Genomic DNA, 27,513 nt, shown 5'->3' with positions numbered 1-27,513 from the left:
CCTTGGCCTGTTGGCTTGTAATCAACTCCCATAATATCCCTATTTTTACATGTACAGTTATTTAACATTTTTAGTTAATTTTGGTTTTAGTGTTTCTGTGCTTTGATTCCATGTACTTTTACTCTCAGGCTCCTACATTTTTGTAAAACATAATTTCAGTCTAATTTTCCATAAATCCACATTTTCTTCACTAAATTTACCTAGAACATTGTACCTTATTGAGGAAAGAAGCAGTCTTGGGTTTCAAAGAAAGGAGCTTTTACTAATGGCTTTCATTAGAATTTTTTAAGGGCCTCATGTAAAAGAATGAACAAGTACATATACACATAAAAATCTTTGCTATTTAATATATTTCTTGTTGAGGAGAGTTAGGAACTGACTTGTCCATCTCTTCAAGTCTCTTAAGATTGTTTTCTCCATCCATACTGTGAATTGTGCTAATTGAAAAGGAATTTACATGTGGGCAAAAGGGGAATGTATATGTGAAATACGTTCTAAATGAGTTTTAGGTTGTTTATTCATCTACTCTGCTGCACTTTTGTAGATGAGAGTTTAATATTGCACATATATTCATAGTGACTGCATTATCTAATTAGTATTTGTTAGTTAATATTAGTATCTAGAAGTTTGTCATTTTATTTTTTCCCTTTTTTCTTTGAGAGATCCATTATTTGTTGACATAAACCCCTGTATCTGTAGTGGAGACAATAGATTGAAAATAGAGATGTTAGGAAAAATTGATAATGAGTTGTCAGGCTCTTTGCGGGGCCCCTAGGAACTTTTGCAGAACATAAAATCATAGAAAGTGAAATTAGAAATGGACTTTGAGATCACGTGGTCATGCCTCTTGTTTTTAAGCTGTTTAATTATCCAGACTGGTGAGGACAAATGGTTGTACCTTCTTAAAAATGTTTGAGGGGCCCTTGGGTGGCTCAGTCAGTTAAGCGTCCAACTCTTGATTTCGGCTCAGGTCATGTTCTCAGGGTTGTGAGATCAAGCCTCATGTGGGGCTCCACGCTGAGTGGGGAGCCTGCTTAAGATTCTTTCTCTCCTTCTGCCCCTCCACACTCCCCCCAAAAAATTTGAAATTAGAAATCGGATAAGTCATTCATATCTTGTTAAATCCATTTTACTTTAAATCAATTTTCTCTTAAGTTTATGAAGATATATTAAACTCAGACTGACTTCTTATCAGTAAATTTTATTGATAAACTTCCCTAATTTAGAGATAGATAGTATGTGGTTTTTACTTGCTGTGTTTTTTCACTCACGGTCCTTCGTACCTAAGAATAAACTTTATTACATGGCCTCTTTGTTTTGTGTATGCTTTTCATGGGAGACCATTGGTAGAATTTGTAATTTTATTTGCTAAGTCTAGATTAATAAAGCAGTTTGATTTGTATAATTATCACTACTTATCTGAATAGCTTGGCAGTTATTTGCTGATTAACATCTTGAAGTTTGTTTTCTAGACTCTTCTGTACCAAGGAGATGTTACTTTAACGTGGCTCACGTGTGTGTTTTAAATGAATTGAGAAATTACACATCTAGATGAGCATTTTATTCTCTTCTTAGTGGTTTTCCAGTGATTCTGATGTGACTTAAAAATTTTTTTATTAATAGAACAAATACTTAGAACCCCTATGTGTGAACAGCACAATGTGGGGGAAGCTGAGAGACATCATAAAGCAGGTTCTTGCTTTCTTAAAAAATGGAATTTGGCCAAGAAGGGCCACATGGTTGGTAAAATATATTACAATCACTATTGTTTAATTATGTTTTATATACAAAGTACTGTATAAGGCATTTTATGCATGGCAAATCATTTAATCTGCATAATTTTACATTATTCATTTTTTTATTGTAACATATGCAAAACAAAAAAAATTTTAACCATTTTAAGTGTACAGTTCAGTGGCATGTACACTAATTGTAATGCAATCCTCACCACCATCCATCTCTAGAAGTTTTTATCCTTCCCCACTGAAACTCTGTATAAACAGTAACTCCCCAATTTCCCTATTCTCTTGCCCCCAGCCCTTGGCAGCTACCATTCTACTTTCTGTGTCTATGAATTTGACTACTCTAGGTACCTCATGTAAGTGAAATCACAAAGTAGGTACCCTTTTCTGTCTGGCTTATTTCATTTAGTATTGTGTCTTCAGAGTTCATCTGTGTTGTGGCATGTGTCATGTTATCCCCATTTTACAGGTAATGAAGTGAAACTCAAAGTCACATAGCTGATAGAGTGAATTGAGACTCAAGCGTGAGAATAAAACATTTGATATGTATTTAACCTATGGATATTCAGCTTTCAGAAGAGAATGTTTTTTAAATATTTGAAGGAGTATAATGAGGATTATTAGACTTACTCTGTATAACTGGAGATCATTACTAGAACAATAGATATAAATTAGAGGCAGGCAAATTTTTATTTAAGATAGAATTTTCTAATAGAGCTGTTTCTAGGTGTTATGGACTGTATTTTTATAAACTTTTTTTTAGAAGATTTATTTGATAACGAGTGAGTGCAGTGAGGGGGGCAGAGGGAGAAGGAGAAGCAGGCTCCCTGCTGAACAGAGAGCCTGTGTGGGGCTCGATCTCAGGACCCTGGGATCATGACCTGAGCCGAAGGCAGACAACCAGCTGAGCCACCCAGGAGCCCCTGGTATGGACTGTCTTTAAAAAGTGTAAGTAACCTTCAGGCGCACTTGGCTGTCGCAGTTAGTAGAGCATATGACTTGACCTCGGGGTTACAAGTTCGAGCCCCACATTGGGGGTAGATTACATTAAAAAAATGTAAGTAACATTCAGCAGTGAGGACTGTTGAATAGTCCTGTGATAAAGGATGTTACAAAGAGTTTATAAAAATTAGTTGAATTAGGTTACTTCTGAGTGTTCTTTTAACTCTGTGATTAAAATATTACAGTCTATTTGGGAGTGTAAGGTACCTTCAAGACAAAGTGCTAAGCTTAAATGTGGGAGAGATCTTTAGCAATGGGAGCATCATAGATTTTTTTTTTTTAAAGATTTATTCATTTTAGAGCGAGCAAGTGAGGGGAAGCCTAGAGGGAGAGGGAGGAAGAAACTTCAACAGACTCCTCGCTAAACTCAGAGCCCAGTGCTGGGGTCCACCTCACCACCCTGAGATCCCTATCTGAGCTGAAACCACGAGTTAGATGACCAACCAACTGCGCCACCCAGGGGCCCTTAGTTTTTGTTTTTGTTTTTGTTTTGTTTTGTTTTCTGAATCTATAGCACATTTTTCTGAATATTCTCAGTAATGGAAGATTCTTTTCCTTGTGAGGGTAGGTATGAGTTTTGAAAACTATTGAAAGTCATTATTCTAGCGAATAAAAATGGGTTAGCAAGGTATTTAAAGTCTTGAGCAGTCCAATTCCAGTTCTCCTTTTTCCTGTGTTTACTTACTGTTGCCAGCAAACTTCGTGAACATTCCTGCCTGGTGGCATGTTCTGATGTTCATTCAGCAACAGAGCCCCTTTTTTCTTTGTGAAATTCTAAATATCCTGCTTGGTTTATTTCCTTTTCAGTGTTACCTACCACTGTTTACACACCATTTTTAAAGTCAGTGTAACAAGACAACCTTGTACTTTGGTCTCTGTAGTCTAGATTGTGAGCAGTTTCAGCAGAGGGACAGTATCATATTCATCTTCATGTGTCTGAACAGGCTCTCAGTATCTTATGTGTAGTAAGAGTTCAGTTACAGTAAATTACATTGAATCAATCTGATTGTCAGTGATGTTAGGTTGAAATGAGGTGAAGCTGGAAACTGATGAGACCAAATTCTTGCCTGACTTGATGACTCTTAGGCTAGTTGAGATGAGGAGTTTCCCACGCATTCTGAATACTAGCAGTATTGAATCTACACTCTCCCATGATGAATTAAAGAAGAAAATACTGTCTGGATAGTGTTTGACATTAAAAAAAATCAGTTTTAAAATTAAGATAGTGATATCTCTTTGGTAGGTTAACAGATGCACCCTGTTTTAAACTTATTTGTACTTTTTGTGATTTCTAAATTTCCTGTTATGAATACAAATTGCTTTTATAATTTAAAAAATCCTATTTATGGGACTCCTGGGTGGCACAGTTGGTTAAGCATCCGACTCTTGGTTTCAGCTTTGGTTGTGAGATTGAGCCCTGCACTGGGCTCTGCACTCAGCGAGGAGTCTGCTTGAGATTCTCTCTCCCTCTGTGCCGCCCGCTCATGCGCGTGTGCGCTCTCTCAAATCTTATTTTAAAAATCCTGTTTAAGAGATTTAAGTCAATTTCATTACCTTGTGGTCACATAGGTAGGGATCATAATATAACATGATGCATTAGAAAACCATTGATGTTTTCCTTATTACTTAGTGGTAGTAAGATTGTATATCAAAGATGAAAAAAGGGGCGCCTGGGTGGCTGTCATTAAGCGTCTGCCTTTGGCTCAGGTCATGATCCCAGGGTCCTGGCCCTGCTCCGTGGGAAGCCTGCTTCTCCCTCTCCCACACCCCTGCTTGTGTTCCCTCTCTTGCTGTGTCTCTCTGTCAAATAAATAAATAAAATCTTTAAAAAAAAAGATGAAAAAAATTTGGTTCCAATAAGTTTAGACATGTGTTTTTGATAGAACTGGAGCCCGTCAGCTGTTGTATATGATTTTATCTATTATTCTTGTTTTTAACTTTGCATTTTAAAAATGAAATTACTCAGGGATGCCTGGGTAGCTCAGTCGGTTAAGCGTTTGCCTTTGGCTCAGTTCATGATCCCAGGATGTTGGGATTGAGTCCTGCATCGGGCTCCTTGCTTGGCAGGGAGCCTGCTTCTCCCTCTGCCTGCTGCTCCCCCCGCTTGTGCGTGTGCTTGCTCTCTCTCTCTCTCTCTCTCTGACAAAATCTTAAAAAAATAAATAAAAATTTTTTTAAAAATTAAAAAAAATAAATTACCCAAGTGTAAATTTTCTTAATTTTTTAAAGATTTTATTTGAGGCAGAGCCGAGCAAGAGAGAGAACACAAGCAGGGAGGGGCGGGTGGAGGTGCAGAGGGAGAGGGAGAAGGAGAAGCAGGTTTCCCGCTGAGCAGGGAGCCTGTCACAGGGCTGCATTCCCAAGGCCTCTGGGATCAGGACCTGACCTGAAGGCAGACGCTTAACCAAGTGAACCACCCAGGCGCCCCCCAAGTGTAAATATTAATATCGGATTTGCCTAAATAAAGTATATCTATTTTTGTGGAGGTGGAAAACCCTGAAACTTTATTTTCCAGGAGTATCAGATAACGAACCCCAAAGCTGTGTGTAGCTCACATCTCGTGAGCCTTCTGGGCAAAGAGATCTGTATGCCAAACTTCAGGGAACCTGATGCTGATGCCCGGTAAACCAGAAGGGCTTTTTCCCTTCTTCCCCCACTTACCAAGGCCCCTGCCTCCTTGCTTGTCTGCTAGGAACATACCTAAAACTATATTTGTAAATCAGTTTAATTTTGGCACTTTTTTAAGTTTTTTTTTATTTTTTTATTTGACAGAGCGCACAAGCGGGGGAGCGGCAGGCAGGGGGAGAAGAAGTAGGCTCCCCTGCTGAGCAGAGAGCCCAACATGGGGCTCGATTCCAGGGTCCTGGGATCATAACCTGAGCTGAAGGCAGATGCTTAACTGACTGAGCCATCCAGGTGCCCCACATTTTTTATTTTTTATTCATTTTTTAAAGATTTTATTTGAGACAGCACAAGCAGGGAGGAGGGTCAGAGGGAGAGGGAGAAGCAGACTCCCCGATGAGCAGGGAGCCTATTGGTCACCGGGCTCAATCCCAGCACCCTGAGATAGGACCTGAGCTGAAGGTAGACGCTTAACCGAATGAGCCACCCAGGTGCCCCTAATTTTGACATTTTTTTAAAAAAGGAAACAATTTGAGTGGTAAGTAGCAGAATTAAGTGTCTTAATGTAAATGGGTTGAGTTACAATAATGTACTGTTCCTTATGGTAAGGACTCATACTAGCCAAAGCACACTGCATGTTGTCTCTTGTGCTAGTTTAGTAGCAAAAATGAACATGTAAAAGTATGTAAGTTTTGGGGCGCCTGGGTAGCTCAGTCGTTAGGCGTCTGCCTTCGGCTCGGGTCATGATCCCGGGGTCCTGGGATCGAGCCCCGCATCAGGCCGTCGGCTCAGCGGGAGGCCTGCTTCTCCCTCTCCCAATTCCCTGCTTATGTTCCCTCTCTTGCTGTCTCTCTCTCTCTCTAAATAAATAAGAAAAAGAATTTTTAAAAAATATGTAAGTTTTAAGACTTTAGGTAATATAAGTTCTTATTTTGCCTGTTGCATTTACTCAAAATCACATCCTCTGGTGTCTTTCACTTGGGAATCCAAATTATGGAGGAAATGGACACCTTTAGGAACAGACTAGCTTATTGAAGAGGAAGGCTTTTTAAAACTAGGTCTTTAAACTAGGTGTGGCTCCAAAAAATGCAAAACCTACAGTTTGCTTTGACTTTGAAAAGGCTCAAATGCTGAAATAAAAGTGAAATTTCTTAAAGGTGTTAAAGGGTATATAGGGAGGAAAAGAAAAAGTGATTGTATCTCCTTGAAATGTGAAAAGCAATAAAAACAAGATAATGCAGTACCATAATATCCGATATGAAATTTGTGAAAGTATTTGGAAAGGTAAGGTGAAGAGGGAGATAGTGTTTAGTTAAAAATTAGAGGTTTAGAATCCATGAGGATGAATCAAACCATCTCCCACTTCTACAGTTTCCTAGAAGGAAACTCCTCCCACACACAGCCCTCTATTCAAGAGATTTTGCTCATTTCTGTGTGAGAAATAAGTACCAACTTTGTGAGAGTAAAAAAGTACCAACTTTGTGTGGCTGTTAAAGGGTTTTGTTTGAAAGGTGTGAATAAGAAGCAAGGGTGGGCCAGGCCAAGTTTGTAAGTGGCCTGTATGTCTGATAACATTGAGGAATGGAACTTAATAGATGCTATTGAGTTAGGTTTTAGAAGTATGTATTTAGTGCCTATTTAGTATTTTATAAGAATAATGTAATTAGATTGTATGTCTTTAATATTAGCTGCAGAAATAATTTAGTAATTTCAGGATGTATTTTTTGAGTGGGCTTGCTAATTTTCTTTCTAGGAGGGAGATAATTGACTTGTGTTGACTTGTCATACTAAAATTCTTGTTTGCCATTGGTTATTTTTAGCTAGGGCTGTTCTGGAGAGGATTAAAAAATGAAATTTAAAAAACTGATGAATCCTAGAAACCTGAGTCTAGAGGCTTGGAACTTGTGTCACAAGCAGGCATTACAGGTCTCAATGGTAGTACATCAAGTGAATAAGAGAGGCTAACAAATAGCACTGTGTATAATCTAGTTTTGTCCTAATTCATCTTTAGTTTCCTGTCTAGCACCGTGCCTGGCCAATGGTAACTGCTACGTTAATATTTCTTTAAATGAGCAAGTAGAACTTGGTACTAAGGCTTCAGGGTACTTACAGTTTAATTTGGAGACAGAATGAACACGGAATTCGGTTCTCTCTGAAACCAACAATGAGAGTTCATAGAAGAAAGGCTTATATGGACTTGAATGTGACAAAGGATTTAGGTACAGGTGGAAGGTATCTCTTGCTGTTCTGTCAGAATCAAAAAGGATGAGTACTGTATTTGAGTAGGGTAAAGAGAAAGCCTGGGAAGATACCTCAGTGAAGTATGTTGGGGAACAAGCGAGAAATAGTTGAATCATTGGGTTTGGGACCATATTGTGGTTGGCCTGTGAAATCTAAGAAGAGATTTTTGAGTGGTGGAATATTCTTAGCAAAATGGTGTTTTGGAAAGATTATTAGTATGACAATTGTATGTAGGTGGGAACAGAAGGCAGAGCTATGCTTTAAGGGCTAGAAAACTGAGCCTCTGAGTTTTATCAGCCTCTTGTGCCCAGAAACACATGGCAAAACTGGAATTCAAGCCAAAGTATTGAGTGATATTCTTTCCATTTCATCCCAACTCTTCATAATTGATTACATAAAAATCATCCTATCAAAGTAAATGATTAAAGATCAGAGTAATTCCTCTTTTTTTAAAGATTTTATTTATTTGACAGAGACACAGCGAGAGAGGGAACACAAGTAGGGGGGGTGGGAGAGGGAGAAGCAGGCCTCCCGCAGAGCAGGGAGCCCGATGCAGGGCTCGGGCTCGATCCCAGGACCCCGAGATCATGACCTGAGCCAAAGGCAGACGGTTAACGACTGAGCTACCCAGGCGCCCCAGAGTAGTTCCTCTTATAAGACATTTACATTGTTTAAAAACAGCATTTTGGTCTTACTAGCTTTTTTTTTTTTTTTTAAGATTTTTTATTTATTTATTTGACAGAGAGACAGCGAGAGAGGGACCACAAGCAGGGGGAGTGGGGGAGGGAGAAGCAGGCTTCCCTCCCGAGCAGGGAGCCGGATGCAGGACTCTATCCCAGGACCCCGGCATCATGACCTGAACCGAAGGCAACGCTTAACAACTGAGCCATCCAGGCGCCCCCTTACTAGCTTTCTTATATGAGGATATTGACATTTGGGGCCAGATAATTCTTTGTTGTGGAGGCTGTCCTGTGCATTGTAGGATGTCTCCAGACATTGCCAGATGTCCCCTGGGGGCAAAATCACCTTAGATAATTGCTTTACAGCATACTTATACGATGCAGCCTCAACCTAACCAGAAGTATTTAGTGCTGTGTTGCAGGAATAAGGATTGCATTCTAGTAACTGTGTTCCCTTTACATTTCCAAGTCATGAACTAGTAATGTTCTGAACATTAAGAAAACTAAAGTAATTTATTGTACAAACCTGGGCTCTATTTGAGAGTCAAGGGAGTGCTAGGATGCCAAAACAACAGGCTTAAATTAGGACTTCCCTGGGCAAACTGGATGAACGGTCATCCTATGAGTTAATCTTCACACATACATTCGGTACTTACTATGAGTAGAGTAGTATGTTAAAGTGGTAAGAAGTCGACATGAGAACTATGGTGGTTGGAAAGCCTCATGAAAAAGGCAAGTCTTGAATTGGTCTTGAAGTGAGGCTTGAATTAGATCAGGAAAATGAAAAGGAAATTCTGCCTCCTACCCCCATTGTTAAAATTATGAACAAAAACATCTATGGCTTAACTATCCAGGATGCATGACATGAACATTTATTTGTCTGGTTTGGCTGGACAAGAGGGTTTTTTACTGGAGTACATGGGAGAGAAGATCAAAGGATGTCATTTTGGATGAGATAGCAAGATCTTAAAAATTAAGCTGGGGGCTATATTTGATGAGAAAGTTTCTGAGCTGTAAAACAATGTTATACTGATCTGTATTTTAGCTAAATGGTAGTGGGCAGAGGATAAATTGGAAGAGTAAAAGTCTAGTAGGTATGGGGAAACCACTTGAGATTATTAAATTGCTTATGTTGGGTGAGATGAGGGTCTAGACTTGAGTGAAGTCAGTGGAAATGAAAAGGAAGGGATGGATTTTAGGGGCATTAATGAATTGATAGGATGTGTTGATTGAGCACATTGAATATGTAGAGAGAGGAAACAGTCAATGTTAGCATAAAACTTTCATTGACTGGAAAAAATAGTGGTGCCATTTTGTGTTTGTTTGGAGGTATTTGATTTTGGGAGCATGTCTGTAGTAAACCATTGGAGCCCTATGATACTCAGGAGAAAAATTAGGACTATAACTATTTGAAACTAATATATGTCCAAAGAATGATAATTGGTTATGATGAAACAAAAAAAAGCTTCTTCAAATTAAAAGTTTCTGGTTAAATATAGAATAAAATAGTAGGAACAAATTTATAGTTGTATCCTGTGAGGCAGCAGTTGATAGAGTTAACAAAAATCCTGTGATACAGAAAATGTGTGACGAAATAAAACTCGGTTTTTACACTTGTAATGTGTATTTTCAGACCCTATGTCATCACTTCTAGTTTTGGTAATTAAACTTTAATAAGTGATATGGCAAAAACTGATGGGAAAGGAAGAAAGTTAAGAGATGGAGAATAGGTTAAATTTAGTCTCTTAAAGACCCTGGCATAATTGATAACTGTCCTTGGGAGAGATCCTGGTTAGTTGTTATGAGTATTTTGAAAGGAACAAATGAAGTGGAGTGGATACGAATTAAATAGAAAAAAAATGTTTAAAAAAATTTTTTTTAAATAGAAAAAATTTAGTTCTCATCTTGCAACTAGAGTTTACTAAGTGGTACAATCAAGAATAACTGTAGAATTTTTGTATAATTTTTCAAGAAAAAGTGCAGGGCGCCTGGGTGGCTCAGTTGGTTAGGCGACTGCCTTCGGCTCAGGTCATGATCCTGGAGTCCCGGGATCGAGTCCCGCATCGGGCTCCCTGCTCGGCGGGGAGTCGGCCTCTCCCTCTGACCCTCTTCCCTCTCGTGCTCTCTATCGCTCTCATTCTCTCTCTCTCAAATAAATAAATAAATCTTTAAAAAAAAAAAAAAGAAAAGAAAAGAAAAAGTGCAGTGCCCTGTTATGGATGCTTTTTTTTTTTTTAAGATGTATTTATTTATTTTGAGAGACTGAGAATGAGAGAGAGAGAGAGAGAGAGAGCGAGCACATGAGAGGGGGGAGGGTCAGAGGGAGAAGCAGACTCCCCGCCAAGCAGGGAGCCCTGTGCGGGACTCGATCCCGGGACTCCAGGATCATGACCTGAGCCGAAGGCAGTTGCTTAACCGACTGAGCCACCCAGGCGCCCCCCTGTTATGGATTCTTTATAGTTATTTCTTTCATTCATTCTGCAATATTGAATTCCTTTTCTACTATGTGCAGGGCAGGTTTCTTTGGGGTTGAGGGTAGAGCATAAGAGATGATGGGGATGCCTGGAGTCCCATATGAAAGACAGTTACATAATATATAAATATATTTATATATAAATAAATTGTATATACACACACACAACTACAAATTCTAACAATGGAGGACTAGATTGGGTTTTCTTTCTAGGAAAATGTCAGTTCTAGAAATACCGTCCCTCTTGCCTCTCAAAAGTATTTTATGCATTCTAACCATTTCAGTATACAGTATATGTTAGGAATCCTCACATACTCTTATCTTTCTTTTTAAAAAACTCAAAAAGAGAATGTCTGAGCTGCTCTTAATATTAATTTTAATTCTATAAACAGTACAGAGTACCATTCTCACTTCTACTCTGGCATGTAACATAAAAATATTGCCAGATTTTCTTTAGCACTTCAGTTACCTGATGTTTTAGGCCAACCTGTTGTTGGGGATAAACACATATTTGAATACAGATATGTAAACATATCTGTATCAAATACATAATATATCACACATACATTGGGTACTTACTATGAGTAGAGTAGTATGTTAAGGTGATAAGTAGTCATGAGAACTATGGTGGTTGGAATGCCTCATGAAAAAGGCAAGTCTTGAATTCGTCTTAAAGTGAGGCTTAGATTCCTCCAATTATTTTGTTCATATTTTCACAAAGTGGATAAAATATTTAATTTTATAATTCGAGAAACTAATTTTAGAACCTGTAGGAATACTTGCAAATACAAAATTCTCTGATAAAAGAGTTGTTTAATCTTTATTGTATTAACACACCTTTGTTACCAGTGTGTTGTGGATTCTAACTTTCTTTTTTAATAAAGATTTTATTTATTTATTTGAGAGAGAATGAGAGAGAGAGCAGGAGAGAGGGGAGGGTCAGAGGGAGAAGCAGACTCCCTGCTGAGCAGGGAGCCCGATGTGGGACTCGATCCCAGGACTCCAGGATCATGACCTGAGCTGAAGGCAGTCGCTTAACCAACTGAGCCACCCAGGCACCCTTGTGGATTCTAACTTTATGCTCTATCTTTTCTCAGATACTTGTGCAGAAACTTTCTTAACAATGAGAAAAATATATTAATTTTTAAAACCTAACCTTAGTTGACAAATTGTTAAAAGTCATTATAGTATGTAGGCATTATTACCCGGGATTTGAAGGACATGTCATTTGCTAAAAGTTATGACTTGTAAGCCATAAGTACCATGGCTTCTACAGATAAAATCCTGTTTAAGGCATTTCACCAATAAAAAAAAAAGTTATTAACCAGCAAAGTACTCTAAAAGAATCAGTGTGGATTGTACACAAACACACACACTTCATATACATGTAACCTATATATCTGTATGTAAATATATACACACACACAAATTTATGTTCTCTGTGGACTAAAAAATTCTGCTTTTAGTAGTAATTGTTATATTGTATGTGGTTGTGGCTGAAATTATATGTTTAGTTAGTATACATAAGGACTGTCATGCTCTGCCGCTATTGTCAAAATTTTGCAGTCTGGTTTAGTTTGAGACTCCCAGCCTTCCTGATGTCTTTTCTCAAACAAAACAAAACACCAAAAAAAAAAAAAAAAACCCTCAGTTTTTGATTGCTGCACTCAAAGTTGGTCTCATTGTAACTATTGTTTCCCAGCAGTACGTGGCTATGCCTCAAACACTAGAAAATTGTCTTTTTAAAGAAGTAGTTTCCAACCTCACTTTTGTGGAATCTCAGAGAACATCAAAACTGTTTTGATTTTCTTTTTTTTTTTATAAAGATTTTATTTATTTATTTGAGAGAGAGAGAGAATGAGAGATAGAGAGCATGAGAGGGAAGAGGTTCAGAGGGAGAAGCAGACTCCCCGCCCAGCAGGGAGCCCGATGCGGGACTCGATCCCGGGACTCCAGGATCATGACCTGAGCCGAAGGCAGTCGCCTAACCAACTGAGCCACCCAGGCGCCCAAAACTGTTTTGATTTTCTTAAAATTAAAAAACTCTTGCCATACTGGAATGAGAATCAACAGAGTCATGAAATGAAAATGGAAGCATAGAGTGTCACTGTTTGAAACTTTGGAATTCACTGTTTTAAAGCTTTTCTTTAGTCTTTTCGGCTTGCTTGCTTGCTCTGCCCTGTTTTTTGGCTCACTGTGTTGTATTCTGCTGTCATACTTTCTGTTTATATATGTGTCCTACCTACCCTGTAGCTAATGTCACTTAAGTGCTTGTGAACTGTTTTGTTTTTTTTAAATATTATTTCTTTGTCAGAGAGAGAGAGCACAAGCAGAGGGAGTGGCAGGCAGATAGAGAAGCAGGCTCCCCGCTGAGCAGGGAGCCCAATGCAGGACTCGATCCCAGGACCCTGGGATCATGACCTGAGCAGAAGGCAGACACTTAACCAACTGAGCCACCCAGGCGTCTCAGTGCTTGTAAACTGTATAAGAATTTCTTAATGAATTTGCTTTGCTAATAATTGCCATTATTATTGGTAATACCAATGATAGTTCTCTAAAAACCAGAAGAGTATTTTATATTTCTTCATATAAATGTAGTATATATGCCTTTAAGTCTGCTAATGGGCCAAATATAATAGTTAATGGCATGATCAATCTAAAATTTCAAAAAGACTCTTGCTATATATATAAACTGAAGATATTTTTTTTTCTTTTTAAAGATTTTATTTATTTATTTGAGAGAGAGAATGAGAGAGCGTGAGAGGGGGGAGGGTCAGAAGGAGAAGCTGAGCAGGGAACCCGATGTGGGACTGATTCTGGGACCCCAGATAGATCATGACCTCAGCCGAAGGCAGTTGCTTAATCAACTGAGCCACCCAGGCACCCGAAGAGGTTTTTTTCAATTGAGAATGGAGTTCTGATTTTTTTATTGTAATAGTGGGATCAGTTACAACTTTATGCTCTATGGTTGGTAGGGCTTAGGAAAAGAGAACAGGGAAACCGCAGGAGCCATTAGAATGATGAGTATACTGGAGTTTTTTGTTTTTAAGTAAATTCTACCCCCATCGCGGGGCTCAAATTCACCATCCTGAGATCAAATCCAATGCTCTACCGACTGAGCCAGCCAAGAGGCTCATTAGGCAGTAAAATATAATAGTTAAGCGCACAGGTTCTGGAGTTAACTTGGTTTTGTCACTTAGTAACTATGTCACTTCGGACAAGTCATTTATCTCATTGTGTCTCAGTGACCTTATCTGTAAAATAGGGATTAAATATAATATAATTAACCAACTGAGCCACCCAGGCGTGCTTTATTATTATTATTTTTTTTTTAAAGATTTTTTATCTATTTATTTGAGAGAGAGAGAATGAGAGAGAGAGAGAGAGAGCACATGAGAGGGGGGAGGGTCAGAGGGAGAAGCAGACTCCTTGCTGAGCAGGGAGCCCGATGTGGGACTCGATCCCGGGACTCCAGGATCATGACCTGAGCCGAAGGCAGTTGCTTAACCAACTGAGCCACCCAGGCGCCCTATTATTTTTTTAACATTTAAGCTAGGTCTAAGTTAACAGCCATCTGTTTTTTTTTTTCTTTTAAGATTTTATTTATTTAAGAGAGAGAGAGACAATGAGAGAGACCACGAGAGATCACAAGCAGGGAGGAGAGGGAGAAGCCAGCTCCCGGCAAGTAGGGATCCCAACTCGGGCTCAATCCCAGGACCCCAGAATCATGACCTGAGCCGAAGGCAGACTCTTAACAGATGGAGCCAGCCAGGCGTCCCCCATAACAATTTTAATATAACTTTTATTTTTACTTTAAAGTTAAATCTTTATTGTTAGCTTCACTAGCTTACTTTCAGCTGACTACAATATGAAAAGGGATTACTATGGTTACCATAAATTCAGCAAAGTAACTCCAGTCTCCTTTCCTATCCATTATTTATTTATTTTTCCATCATTCAGTTATATGTCTACTATGTGTTCATCATAAAGTCAGGAGAGACTTATTCCAAACTGTAAATAACTTGGGATAGAACTGGTAGGGAAAGGGAGGTTATTACCACTCCTTACATTTATATATTTCTATATTACTGAAAGTCATCATACTTTTTAAAAAAATAATAGTTATATTCTTGGCCTTTTTTCTTTTTTTTTTTTTTAAGATTTTATTTATTTGACAGAGCAAGAGAGCACAAGCAGGAGGAACAGTAGAGGGAGAGGGAGAAGCAGGCTTCCTGCCAAGCAGGAAGCCTGATGTGGGACTCGATCCCAGTACCCTGGGATCATGACCTGAGCCAAGGTAGACACTTAACCATCTGAGCTACCCAAGCGTCCCTGTTCTTAGCTGTTTTTATCACCAATCATATTGTAAAGGTATGTGTGACATATGGGCCGAAATATGATTTATTACTGTCAGTTTCATAATATTCTTAATTACATTTTGACTAGTTCTCTCAGACGGTATACATAAATTATATTAATGATGTTTAATTCTTCTGTAATGATCATTCTAAGGGAAAAAGTAATATCTTGGCCTTTTTTTTTAATTTTTAATTCAATTAATTAATGTATTATTGGTTTCAGAGGTACAGGTCTGTGATTCATCAGTCTTATCTAATACCCAGTGCTCATTACATCACATGGCCTCCTTAATCTCCATCACTGTTACCGCAACCCTCAATCGTAGGAAACATCCTCTGATTAAGAGTCTCTTGGGTTTTTCTCCCTCTCTTGTTTAGTCTTGTTTTATTTTTTCCTCTCTTCCCCTATACTCCTGTTTTGTTTCTTAAATTCCACATATCAGTGAGATCGTATGATAATTGTCTTTCTCTGATGGACTTATTTCATTTAGCATAATATCCTCTAGTTCCATCCATGTTGTTGCAAATGGCAAGATTTCGTTTTTGATGGCTGTGTAATATTCCATTACACATACACACACACACACACGCACACACACCACACCACACCACATCTTTATCCATTCATCTGTCAGTGGACATCTGGTCTCTTTCCATAGTTTGGCTATTGTGGACATTGCTGCTATAAACATTGGGGTGCAGGTGCCCATTGGGATCACTGCATTGGTATCTTTGGGGTAAATACCCACTACCCAATTGCTGGGTCGTAGGTAGCTCTATTTTCTACCCTTTTTTTTTTTTTAAGATTTTATTTATTTCTTTGACAGAGCAAGCAAACACAAGCAGGGGTTGCTGCAGGCAGAGGGAGAGGGAGAAGCAGGCTTCCCACTGGACGGGGAGCCCAATGCTGGGCTCCATCCCAGGACTCTGGGATTATGACCTGAGCTGAAGGCAGATGCTTAACCGGCTGAGCCAGCCAGGTGGCCCTATTTTCAACTTTTTTTTTTTTTTTAAGATTTTATTTAATTATTTGACAGAGAGAGAGACACAACGAGAGAGGGAACACAAGCAGGGGGAGCGGGAGAGGGAGAAGCAGGCTTCCCGCCGAGCAGGGAGCCCGATGTGGGGCTTGATCGCAGGACCCTGGGATCATGACCTGAGCTGAAGGCAGACGCTTAACAACAGAGCCACCCTGCGCCCCCCTATTTTCAACTTTTTGAGGAGCTTCCATACTGTTTTCCAGAGTGGCTGCACCAGCTTGCACTCCCACCAACAGTGTAGGAGGGTTCCCCTTTCTCCACATCCTTGCCAACATCTGTCATTTCCTGACTTGTGAATTTTAGCCATTCTGACTTATGTGAGGTGGTATTTCATTGTGGTTTTGATTTGTATTTCCCTGATGCTGAGTTATGTTGAACATTTTTTCATGTGTCTGTGAGGGCCAATTTGTTTCTAACAGATTTTTAAAACAGCTTTATTGAGATATTTTACATACTACAAAATTGGCATGTTTAAAGTGTACTATGGTTTTTAGTATTCAGTGATTTCTCATATATTTACAGAATAATACAACCATCACCATAGTCTTGTTTCAGAATATTTTCAGTTTACCCCAAAGAAACCATGTACCCATTGACAGTCACTTCCCATTTCTCTTCTCCCTATGCCCTCTCCAATCCCTAGGCAACCACTAAACTACTTTTTTGTCTCAAAAATTGGCCTATCCTAGTCCTTCCGTATAAATGATATATAGGATGTGGTCTTTTGTGGCTGGCTTCTTTTACTTAGTATAATGTTTATAAGGTTCACCCATATTTTAGCATTTTTATTGTCTCTAGTACATTTTTAAAAGTCTATTTTCAATTTATAAAATACTAACTTAAAAACTTCAAAAGGACTAAAATGAACAAAGTATAAAGTAGGTCTTTTGTAACTAGAATGAACGTTAGAGGAATTTTCTTTTTGATAGGACATAGTTAAGTGGCTGCAAAGTTGCTTTGTTAAAACACCTTGGTTCACCATGTAGTACTAGTCTTATGAGAGGTCTTGAAGAAAGATTTCCCTGATGAAGTGACATTTAAGCCGAGATGCAGTAAAAAGTAGGAATGGGATGGCTGAGGTTGGGCAGGGGAGGGTGAGATAAGCAAAAAGTAGAATTGAGCTTGTTTCAGACAAAGGGGACAACATGCACATGTGACCTAGAAGTAAAAGTGTTCGGCTTTCCAGGAATAGAAGTTAGTACCATATGGCTGTTATTAAGATTTGGGTGGTGGAGGAGGGTGAGAAACATAGCTTAAAAATAAAAGAGTATTGCAACAGTTAGATCACTGCTCATGCCTCAAGGGCTGTGGGGACCCATTTTTTGGAAAGGGCTCTATCATAAGGGCAAAAAGGAAAGTGGGACAGAATTTTTAGCACAGGAATATTAACATAGATTCATATTTTAGAAAACAGTTGGGCTTCATTGTATAGAAGGGATCAGAAAGAAGTAAGAGCAGAGATTTTCAGGGTGTTTTTTTGTTTTGTTTTATTTTAGGATTTTTTTCTTTTCAAAATTGTTTTGGCCATTCTTTGCCCTTTACATTTTCCTATAACTTTTAAAATTAGCTTGTCAATATCTATAAAAATGCCTGCTGAGATTTTTTAGGGATTGTGTCAGTTGTGTAGATCATTTTCCAAAAATTGGCATCTCAACAGTATTGAGTCTTCAGGTCTATGAACATAGTACATCTCTCCATTTATTTGAGTCGTCTTTAATTTATCTCAGCAATGTTTGTTTTCAGTGTACAACTCTTGTACTTCATTTGTTATATCCCATTTGAATTGTTCATTGATAATATATAGAAATACAATTGATTTTCTGCCTACTGAACTTATATCCCACGACCTTACTAAACACATTTATTCTAGTTGGGTGTTTTTGGTTTTGGTGGATTCCTACAAAGTCATTTCTATATACAGGATCATGTTGTCTGCAAATAAAGACTGTTTTTCGTTCTTTTCTAAGATTTTATTTATTTATTTGAGAAAGAGAGCACAGCCTGACACGGGGCTCGATCCCAGGACCCTGGGATCATGACCTGAGACGAAGGCAGACGCTTAATGACTGAGCCAACCAGGCGCCCCTGCTTCTTTCTTTTCAATACGATGTCTTTAATATCTTTTTCTTGACTTCTACTGGCTAGACACTCCAGGATATCACTGTAGAGACATGATGAGCAGTTGCACCCTTAACTTTATTCCCAGTCCTAGAAGAATTCAGTCTTTTACCATTAGATCTATTTTTCTGAGAGAGTTTGTAAAGGATTGGCATTTTTTTTCTTTAGTGTTGATAACATTAATAAGTGAAGGCACCTGGGCATGGGGTTTTCTTTGCAGTAAGATTTCTAATTCCTAATTCAATTTCTTCAGATTTTCTATTTCTTTGTGAGTCCCATTTGGTAACTTGTATCTTTCTAAGAATTTGTATATTCTATTTAAGTTACCTGTTTGCATAAAATTGTTCATAATATTCCTTTATCATCTTATTTGTAGCAATGTTCACTCTTTCTAATTTTGGTAATTAGTGTTTTCTAACTTTTTTTGGTAGATCTGAAGAGTTACCATTTTTAGATCTTTTCAAACAACCAACTTTGGTTCCCCCCCATCTATTTTTCTATTTTTCTATTTTGCTAATATTTATATTTTCCCTCCTTCTGACTGCCTTTTGTTTAATTTGCTCTTCCTTTTTTATGCTTAGATTGTTGATTTGAGACCTCTTTTCTTTCCTAATGATTTTAAAATTCTAAATTTGCTTCTAAGTACTTCACTGTCTTCATCACCTAATTGGTATTTATATTTTGTTTTTTTTCAGTTCAAGATATTTTCTAATTTCCCTTGTGATATATTCTTTGACCTGTGGTTATTTATAAGTGTGTTGTTTAATTTCTAAATATTTGGGATTTACTAACTTTCTGTTGATTACTAATTTAATTCCATTGTGGTTTGAAGTTTTTAAACTCAAAAGACTTTTTCATGGTTGAATTGGTCTGACCTGAAGAATGTTCCATGTGTACTTAAAAAGAACGTGTATTCTGTTATTGGGGGATTGAGTGCCCCTTAATTGTCAGTAAAGTAAAATTGATAATGTTCAAGATTTCCATATCCTTACTGATTTCTCTACGTAGCTCTTTTTTTTTTCAGGAAGAGGAAGCTATTGAAAACTCCAAATAAAATTTTTCAATTGTCTCTTTTTCCTTTTATTCTGCTACTGTTAGTAGGTATCTTTACATTTGATTGTTCTACCTTCCTGATATATTTATATGTTTTTCTTTGTCTCTAGTAATATTTATCTTAAACTCCAGCTCTCTTATGGTTACTATTTGCATGGTATATCTTCTCATCTTTTAGTTCAACCTACTTGTGACTTTGGTTTTTTTGTTTGTTTGTTTTACCCTCTGAGCAGAGAGCCTGACATGGGGCTTGATCCCAGGACCCTGGGATCATGACCTGAGCTGAAGGTAGGCTCTTAACCAGCTGAGCCACCCAGACTCCCCGACTTGTGACTTTGAATCTCAGGTGTTTCTTTTATAGATAACATATAGTTGGGTCTTTTTTTTTTTTTTTTAATCCAGTCTGACCATCTCTTTTGAATAGATTGTTTATAGTCTTGTTCACATTTAATGTAATCATTGCTGTGGTTAGATTCATGTCTGCCATTTTGCTTTTTGTTTTCAATTTGACTCAAGTGTTTTTGTTCTCTGTCCCTCCTTTAACTGTTTTTTGTTTTTTTGTTTTGTTTTGTTTTGGTATGATGAGTGATTTCCGGTTGTATCCTGGACATTCTGGGTGTTATATTGTGAGACTCATAATCATATTTCTTCTTTTTTAGTAAGCAGTCTTGTTTAGATGTAATGCATGGGGTAGATGTTCAGCTCCCTGCCAGGCCCTGGCTCACACTGTCTCCTTCCAGATGGATGGGTGGGGTATAAAATCAGCTCTGTACTGGGCTCTGCTGACATGTAAAGGCCTGGGGAAGGGAGATGAGGTGCTCACTCCCCCTTGTCTCCTGCGTTGTTGATGCTGGGTGGCGGTAGAGAGAGGCTCTATGACTTAATTTTAGCAGAATTAGGGTAATGAAGTTATATGCTTCACGTTTTCTTGGCAAGTAAAAACCTGACAAATCTCAACCTGTTGTAAGTTGCATTAGCCATCTATATACTGGTGGTGTCCATCAGAACTAAGTTCCTCCTCATTAAGCCAAATATTGTTATTTAAAAACTTCAAAAGCACCAGAGTGAGGGTGCCTGGGTGGCTCAGCTGGTTGGGCGACTGCCTCCGGCTCAGGTCATGATCCTGGAGTCCCGGGATCGAGTCCCGCGTTGGGCTCCCTGCTCAGTGGGGAGTCTGCTTCTCCCTCTGACCCTCTTCCCTCTCGTGCTCTCCATCTCTCAATCTCTCTCTCTCAAATAAATAAATAAAATCTTTAAAAAAAAAAGCAGCAGAGTGAGAAAAATGTTTTTAGTAGGCAAAATTTGAAGAAGTCTATGTGTGCAAAAGTTATTTGGAAGAAGTCTATGTGTTTGTGAGAAACAAAGGAGATAATATGTATAGTTATTCAAATATTTTTATTACGGATTTTTCTTTAAAATTCAGGGACTGAAACACCTTGGTCTTGCTAAAAGAAGATCCAGTTACAAGCTACAACTCAGTTTATGTGTCCTCTGGCAGGTTTAGAAGTACTTTGAAACCTCAACCAAAGATTGACCAAAGAATTATTTTTGTGCCAATACCATTTGGGCCACAGCACTCCAGTTTTAGACTTGGGGGTAGTGATGGAGCACTGAAATAAGAGGAGAGAGTGATAGGAGATAGTTGGCATACTCAGGGGTTATTGAATCCGTCTCCCTCTTTTCATCACTCTAGGAATGTACAGGTTGCTACATTAACTTTTATCTGTTAATGGAAGGAAGGGGCAGTCTCTATTGCCAGTTAGGGAAGTAAATATAGGAATAGTGGGGGGGAAGGTAGTTTGTACATGTAGGATCAGCAAGACTTAGTAACATTATTGGTGAAGGTAGGAAATAAAACAGATGGAGGAATCCAAAATTACTCTTATATTTTTAGCTTTTATAACTGAAAGAATGGTGCCATTGACAAAAATAGGAAAGCTACCATGCATGTGATATAGGAGAGATGATGATGCTTTAGTGTAATTGATTTTGAATTACTGTTTTATTCAATTAGTTTATAGTAGATTCTATCTTTTTAAAGATTCTAAAAGCACCTTACAATTTTTTATAAAAGTTTTATCAGTATATAACTTACATACCTCAAAATTTACCCATACTTGTATAATTTATGTACAAGAAAACTCATCATATAATTCAAGAATTTAGTATATTTACAATCATGACATTGTTACCACAGCCATCAGCACCATGTAATTTTAGAAAATTTATATCACCCTGAAAGAAATCTCTTTCCCATTCCTACCTCCAGTCCTAGGCAATGACTAATCTACTTTCTGCTCTGTGTCCTTTTCTAGACATTTCATATAAATGGAATCATATAATATGTGTGTTTTTGGTGGCTGGCTTCTTTGAGCATGCTTTTGAAGCTCACTCATGCTCCTTGCACTTTTTACTATTAGTATATTCCTCTGCTATTAGCTATGAAACGTAGTATACATGAATCATATGGGTAAATTGTGTGAAACCAGTCAGTGTAGGGAAAAGTTATATGTTGAAAGAAAGCTATCAGAAAGTGATTTTATTGGTACTTATTCATCTATAGAGGTTTTGTTTGCTAAGTATTTGCTAACCTAGAATATCTGTATATGATAGTTATCACAATTAAAATGGGAATGCTGAGATAGAGATTTATTATGAAACATTGTAATATTTAAGTTGGAAAGAGAATGAACCCCCTTGGTTTCTTTTCTTTTTGAACTGTTAATAAGTTATTTACTAAATTGAGATTTTATTTCATTTTTTGTCCAAATGAACATGGATTTTGACTAGAGAAATGATTATTTACCCTATTAGTCTTGATTATCTTGATCAGAGCTAAATAGTTGATGTGAGTGACACACCTAAGTTATAAGTAGGGGAGATGAGAAAAGAGATGGAAAATGTATATATTGTCACTAGAAAGTAGTTCGTCAATTCTGGTACAGTAGAGATATATTTAAATATTTATGCCAGAACACACTTCATTTTATTGCCCTACCTTGATTAATGTAAAATATGAAATTACAAACTCCTGGCTTTATTGAGACATTTAACTATGTGGATAAATCAAAGTATACTTTTGTTTACTTCATTAATTCCACTTAAGGTGTCTTAATTTGGGAATCACTCTGGGTAGAATTCAGTTAACTTCACATTTTTCATATGGCATCATATTTGAAATAAATCAGTATCAATTGACATAATCTAGACCAATCTGAGGAAAAAACTATGAAGTAGAAAATTTAAGTGTTTCCCTCCCTTGTCTTCTCACCTTTTCTTTTGTATCCTTCCACAGGAGCTTATAAAATACTGTCCTACTCTTTGCCAAGACTGAAGTAAATTTAATAAATGGATTCATACTAAGTTATTAAGGATTTAAAGTATTGCTTTTTTCTGATGTATCAAAGCTTGAAAAGAGGGCTACAGAGTGTACCGCTTAACTAAAAGGAATTAATTACTAATGGTAGTTTTGGGTCGTTTGTGGTAGGAAGGGAACTAGGAGGTGGAAAACAAGGTATTTATCTCCTCATTCTGTCTCCTAGACAATACTTAATGATATGGTTATATTAGGGAGTTGGTCAAGTACTAGTGAAAACAGCATAAACTGTAAAGACAGATGTTTGCTCATAGTTTTTGTAATGAGACTAAAAGAGAAAAATAAGACATTTTAGGATTGGACAGTTGGCTTCATTTGGGTTTATTTAAAATTTGAAATTTCAGTTAATTTTGTTCATTTTAGTGTCATTTTCTTTTTACGCACAAAGTAAAATGTGGATGATTTTAAAGATGATCTGTGACACCTACGACGCCCCCTCCCAATTTAAATCTGTCCAAAAGGATCTCTGTCTTCTGACCTTGTGCTTAATAATGAATGTCACCCTTTTTGTTTTTGTTTTCTTCCAGGCTGTATTCATCACCAAAGAAAAAACTTACACCAATGCAGAAATCAGTTAGTCCATTAGTTTGGTGCAGGCAAGTTTTGGATTACCCAAGTCCTGATGTTGAATGTGCTAAAAAGTCTCTTATCCACAAACTTGATCAAACTATGTCAGGTATGTCTTAATTTTACTTGTAAATTCATCTCTTTTTTTAATCAAAAACCAGATAAATGTTGAGTGGGTATGTTTTTAGGAAGGCAGTTCTTTGCTTGCTAGTGTTTTTTGAATCTCATTGTGCATGCCATCATGAGTTTTTGCCATATGCACATAATCCTGTGCTATTAATAGTTTTTCCCCCCAATCTTTTTATTTTTATTTCACTTCATCCTGAAGAATAATATCCATGGAGGCACCTGGGTGGGTCAGTTGGTTAAGCGTTTGCCTTCGGCTCAGGTCATAGTCCTGGGGTTCTGGGATGGAGCCCCACATTAGGTTCCTTACTCAGCTGGGAGTCTGCTTCTCCCCCTGACCCTCCTTCCTGCTCATGCATGCGCACTCTCCCTCTCTCTCTCCTTCTCTCTCTCAAATGAATAAGTAAAATCTTAAAAAAATAATATCCATGAAATAATGGGTTTTTGCAGCAGGGTTTTTTCCCCAATACAAGTTAAAACAAATAACTTTTAAAAAATAGCTTTGGTATCATCTAAAATCATCTCACTACCCTCGGGAAATTCTGATGTGGTAGAAAGGTACAGCCTGAGAACCTAAGAGACCTCATTCTCACTCTAGCACTTAGTTACTGAGTGACTCTCGGCATTATTTAACTTCTGTGAGCTCAGTTTTCTCATAAGAATGATGAACCTTGTACATTTATTTTAAGGACTAGATGATAGTGTTTATGCAAGAGTCTAGCATGTTTCTCTGGCTCATAGTAGGTACTTAATAAATGTATTCATTTTCTTTCCCTTGTTTTTTGTTTCTAACTTGGCATTTTAGTTCAGATTGCTTTTATGCTCTTTTGTTTAATAGCACTCACAAAGCTGACAAAATGTGCCTGTCACTATTTATGGCATTTAATATAGCATGCCAGTGTGGGTAGAAATGTAGGAAAAATATTTACTCTTTCTTGGAATTTCTCTTGATCTCTTAAGAATGTTACTGTTTTTTGGAATACTTATGTAGTGAGGAATTGATGTGTGATTACTAATCCTAAATAGGTTTTCTGTTTTGCCTTGCATTTACTTGACAGCCATGTACTTAAAATCGCTTATTTTGCTTAATTATTAAAACTGTGCTGCTATTAGAGTGTAAGCTAAAAATGTTCGGGGGAGACAAAGGGGAAACTAAACAGTTAAAGTGGCGTCTGATGAAGCATAGTTTGGTTAGCTAGAAGTAGTGGTTATTACATGAAAATAACATATAAGATGTGAGTACAGAGATGTGAATCTGTTTTGACACCAAATTGTTACTTTTTCCTTGCATGGAGGATCCTTTTTGAAAAAGCAGTCGCTTTTATGTAATTTAAAAATATTTTTTTTCTCCCATCTAAGTACTAACCAGGCCTGACCCTGCTTAGCTTCCAAGACCAGACAAGATCAGTATGTTCAGGTGGTATGGCCATAGACTAAAAATGTTTTTTCTGAATATTAAGTATTATTATAGAATTATATCCTGGAGCTTGATTTAAATTATATAAGAGATTATTAGAAATATGTAGACAAGGTAGTAGACAATTTGAAATAACTGGAAAATTTCTAACTTATTCCGGGTAGGTGATATTAAAGATTTATTTGAGAGAGAGAGCGTATGTGTGTGCGCGTATGCACACATGTGTGAGCAGAGTGAGGAGAGAGACTCTCAAGCAGACTCCCCACTGAGCGTGGAGCCCAGTGCAGGGCTTGACCTCATGACCCTGAGATCATGACCTGAGCCAAAATCAAGAGTCAGACGTTTAACTGACTGAGGCACCAGGGTGCCCCTAGATGATATTATTTAGATGTTTATTAAGAACATCTTTAGGAACAATTTTCTAGTATTCTATCTCATCTTAGAAATAATGAAAGTATGGGGCGCCTGGGTGGCTCAGTCGTTAAGCGTCTGCCTTCGGCTCAGGTCACAATCCCAGGGTCCTGGGATCGAGCCCCGCATCGGGCTCCCTGCTCAGCAGGAAGCCTGCTTCTCCCTCTCTCACTACCCCTGCTTGTGTTCCCTCTCTCGCTGTGTCTCTCTCTGTCAAATAAATAAAATCTTTAAAAAAAAAAAAAGAATGTAAGTATATTTTACAGTTAAGAGTTTTCATCATTCAGTACTATATGTTCATAACCTATTATGTGCTACGTATTGTTCTCAGCTCTGAGGATATTGCAATGAATAAAATAGACCAGAGCTTATATTCTAATGGGTGTGGCAGACAGTAGATAAATAAACATTAAAAAAAGAGTTGGCAAGCTTTTTCTGTAAATAGCCAGATAGTAAACATCTTAGGCTTTGTGGACTATGAATGGGCATGGCTGTGTTCCAGTAAAGCTTTATTTACAAAAAGAAGTGATGGGCTGGATTTGGCTCACAGGCTATAGTTTACTAAACCCTGGTTTAAAACACCCTAAGACATAGGAACTATTAACAATTGGTAATTAGTAAGTTGCACTTAGAAGGAAAAAACCAAAATAGCACCTCAAAAATAGCAATTTGAGGGAGTAGCTTTTTGCTTTATTATATAACAAGGTATTAAAGATAGTGGGAGTGTGTAAGAGAAACTGCTATTCTTGAACTACTAGGTATAATCAAGTACTGGATTTAATGCTGTGCATCCATCAGCACTGTCCATCTCCAGAACTTTTTCATCATCCCATACTAAAATTCTGTATCCATTAAATTGCCCATTTCCCCATCCCCCATCTGCCCACTTTTTAAATTTAGGGTGACCCAGGTCTCTTTTGCCTGGATTCCCTTGTTTTGATTATTTTATCCATTCATATGGTGGCCAGATCCTCTATTCAAATCAATCTTATTCATCAGGTATATATTCAGTTAATATTTACTGAGAGGCTGGTATGTATCAGACTTTGGGGAAAGGGTAGAGGATACATGATGAGGAAACACTAACACTGTACCTGAACTCATGGAGTTTGTCATCTAGGGAAAATGTACTAATACAAAATAATTTTTATAACTGGTCATATGTAATGAAAGAATGGTACCTAGTGCTTTGAGCTTTGAGAAATAGGAATTTTACCTCAGGAAGCAATGTTTGACCTGAGTCCTAAAGATTCAGAAAAATGTGAGTGATTTAAGGGGGAAGGCAGAAGAGGGAGTAACGTATTCCAAGTAGAGAAGACAGCATGTGCAAAGGCTCTGTGGAAGGCCTGTGGGAGCGTGTGGGGGGAGTACAGCCCACACTTGAGGACCTGGAACAAGCCAGGGTGGTGGCTGAAGAAGACTAAGGAAGGGAGAGATGTGAGGTATGGCCAGAAAGATATGTAGGAGCCAGACTTTGCAAGGCCTTATTATAGATTATGTTAAAGGTTTTGGACTGTATTCTAAAAGCAATAGAAAGATTTTGGAGGGTTTTATTCCAGCGCGTGGTGTGTATGGGCAGGAAGACGTGATCAGTTTTGAATTTTGGTTAAGGTCTTGCTTAGCTGTAGTATGGAGAGTAGATTGGAAAGGGCCAAAAGTGAATGAATGTAGGATGCTTTTGAGGGGGATCGATAATGACAGCTGGGCAGTGTGTGTTGATGGTAGTGGAGATGAAAAGATGTGGAAGGAAAAATGAATGAACCAGATTTGAGGAAATGAGTGAGAAGTATCAACAATGATCTAGGTTTCCAGCTTGTGTGACAGGATGAATGTTATTAATCATTCTGAGATAATAAACCCAGGAAGAGAATTCAATGTTAGTGGGAAAATCATGAGTTTGAATTTAGAAATGTTGACTCTGAGGTATATGCACCATACCCACAGGGGAGACATTAAATAGGCAGCACACGTGGGACTGAAGTCCAGGAAAACTTAGGACTGGAGATACAAATAATGGGGAGTTTTTGGAATACAGGTAATAACTGACGTCATGGGCATGAATGAGATTTCTTAGGAGAAGGAATATGGTGTAGAGTGAGAAGATAAAAGGGCTGAGGACTTGAAATGCTAGGGATTAAACAAATAACCAAGTAGAAGAGAATAAGCTTAAAAGGAGATCAAAGAGTAAAGGGGAAGAAATTAACACCCCAATTTCTGCTCAGGTTGGTATTTCTGAGATCCTGCCACATACTACATACTAAATATGTTTAAAGTTGTGGCATCTGGG

At 37.9% G+C, this 27,513-nt stretch overlaps 1 protein-coding gene across 2 annotated transcripts in view; it reads left to right on the top strand.

The window, feature by feature from the left end:
• SLAIN2 (SLAIN family member 2) overlaps nucleotides 1-27,513 on the top strand; it is an 81,106-nt gene that overhangs the window by 11,775 nt on the left and 41,818 nt on the right. For both annotated transcript variants that reach the window (XM_028100673.2, XM_028100672.2), the window contains exon 2: nucleotides 23,233-23,381. In XM_028100673.2, the coding sequence (XP_027956474.1) occupies nucleotides 23,233-23,381 (149 nt within the window). The remainder of the gene's footprint in view (nucleotides 1-23,232; nucleotides 23,382-27,513) is intronic.

This window comes from Eumetopias jubatus, unplaced genomic scaffold (assembly GCF_037043125.1).
Source record: "Eumetopias jubatus isolate StellerSeaLion01/CBP00866 unplaced genomic scaffold, mEumJub1_p1.0 scaffold_2, whole genome shotgun sequence".
In the NCBI taxonomy this organism is placed as follows: domain Eukaryota; kingdom Metazoa; phylum Chordata; class Mammalia; order Carnivora; family Otariidae; genus Eumetopias; species Eumetopias jubatus.
This window is presented reverse-complemented; position numbering and strand designations above follow the sequence as displayed.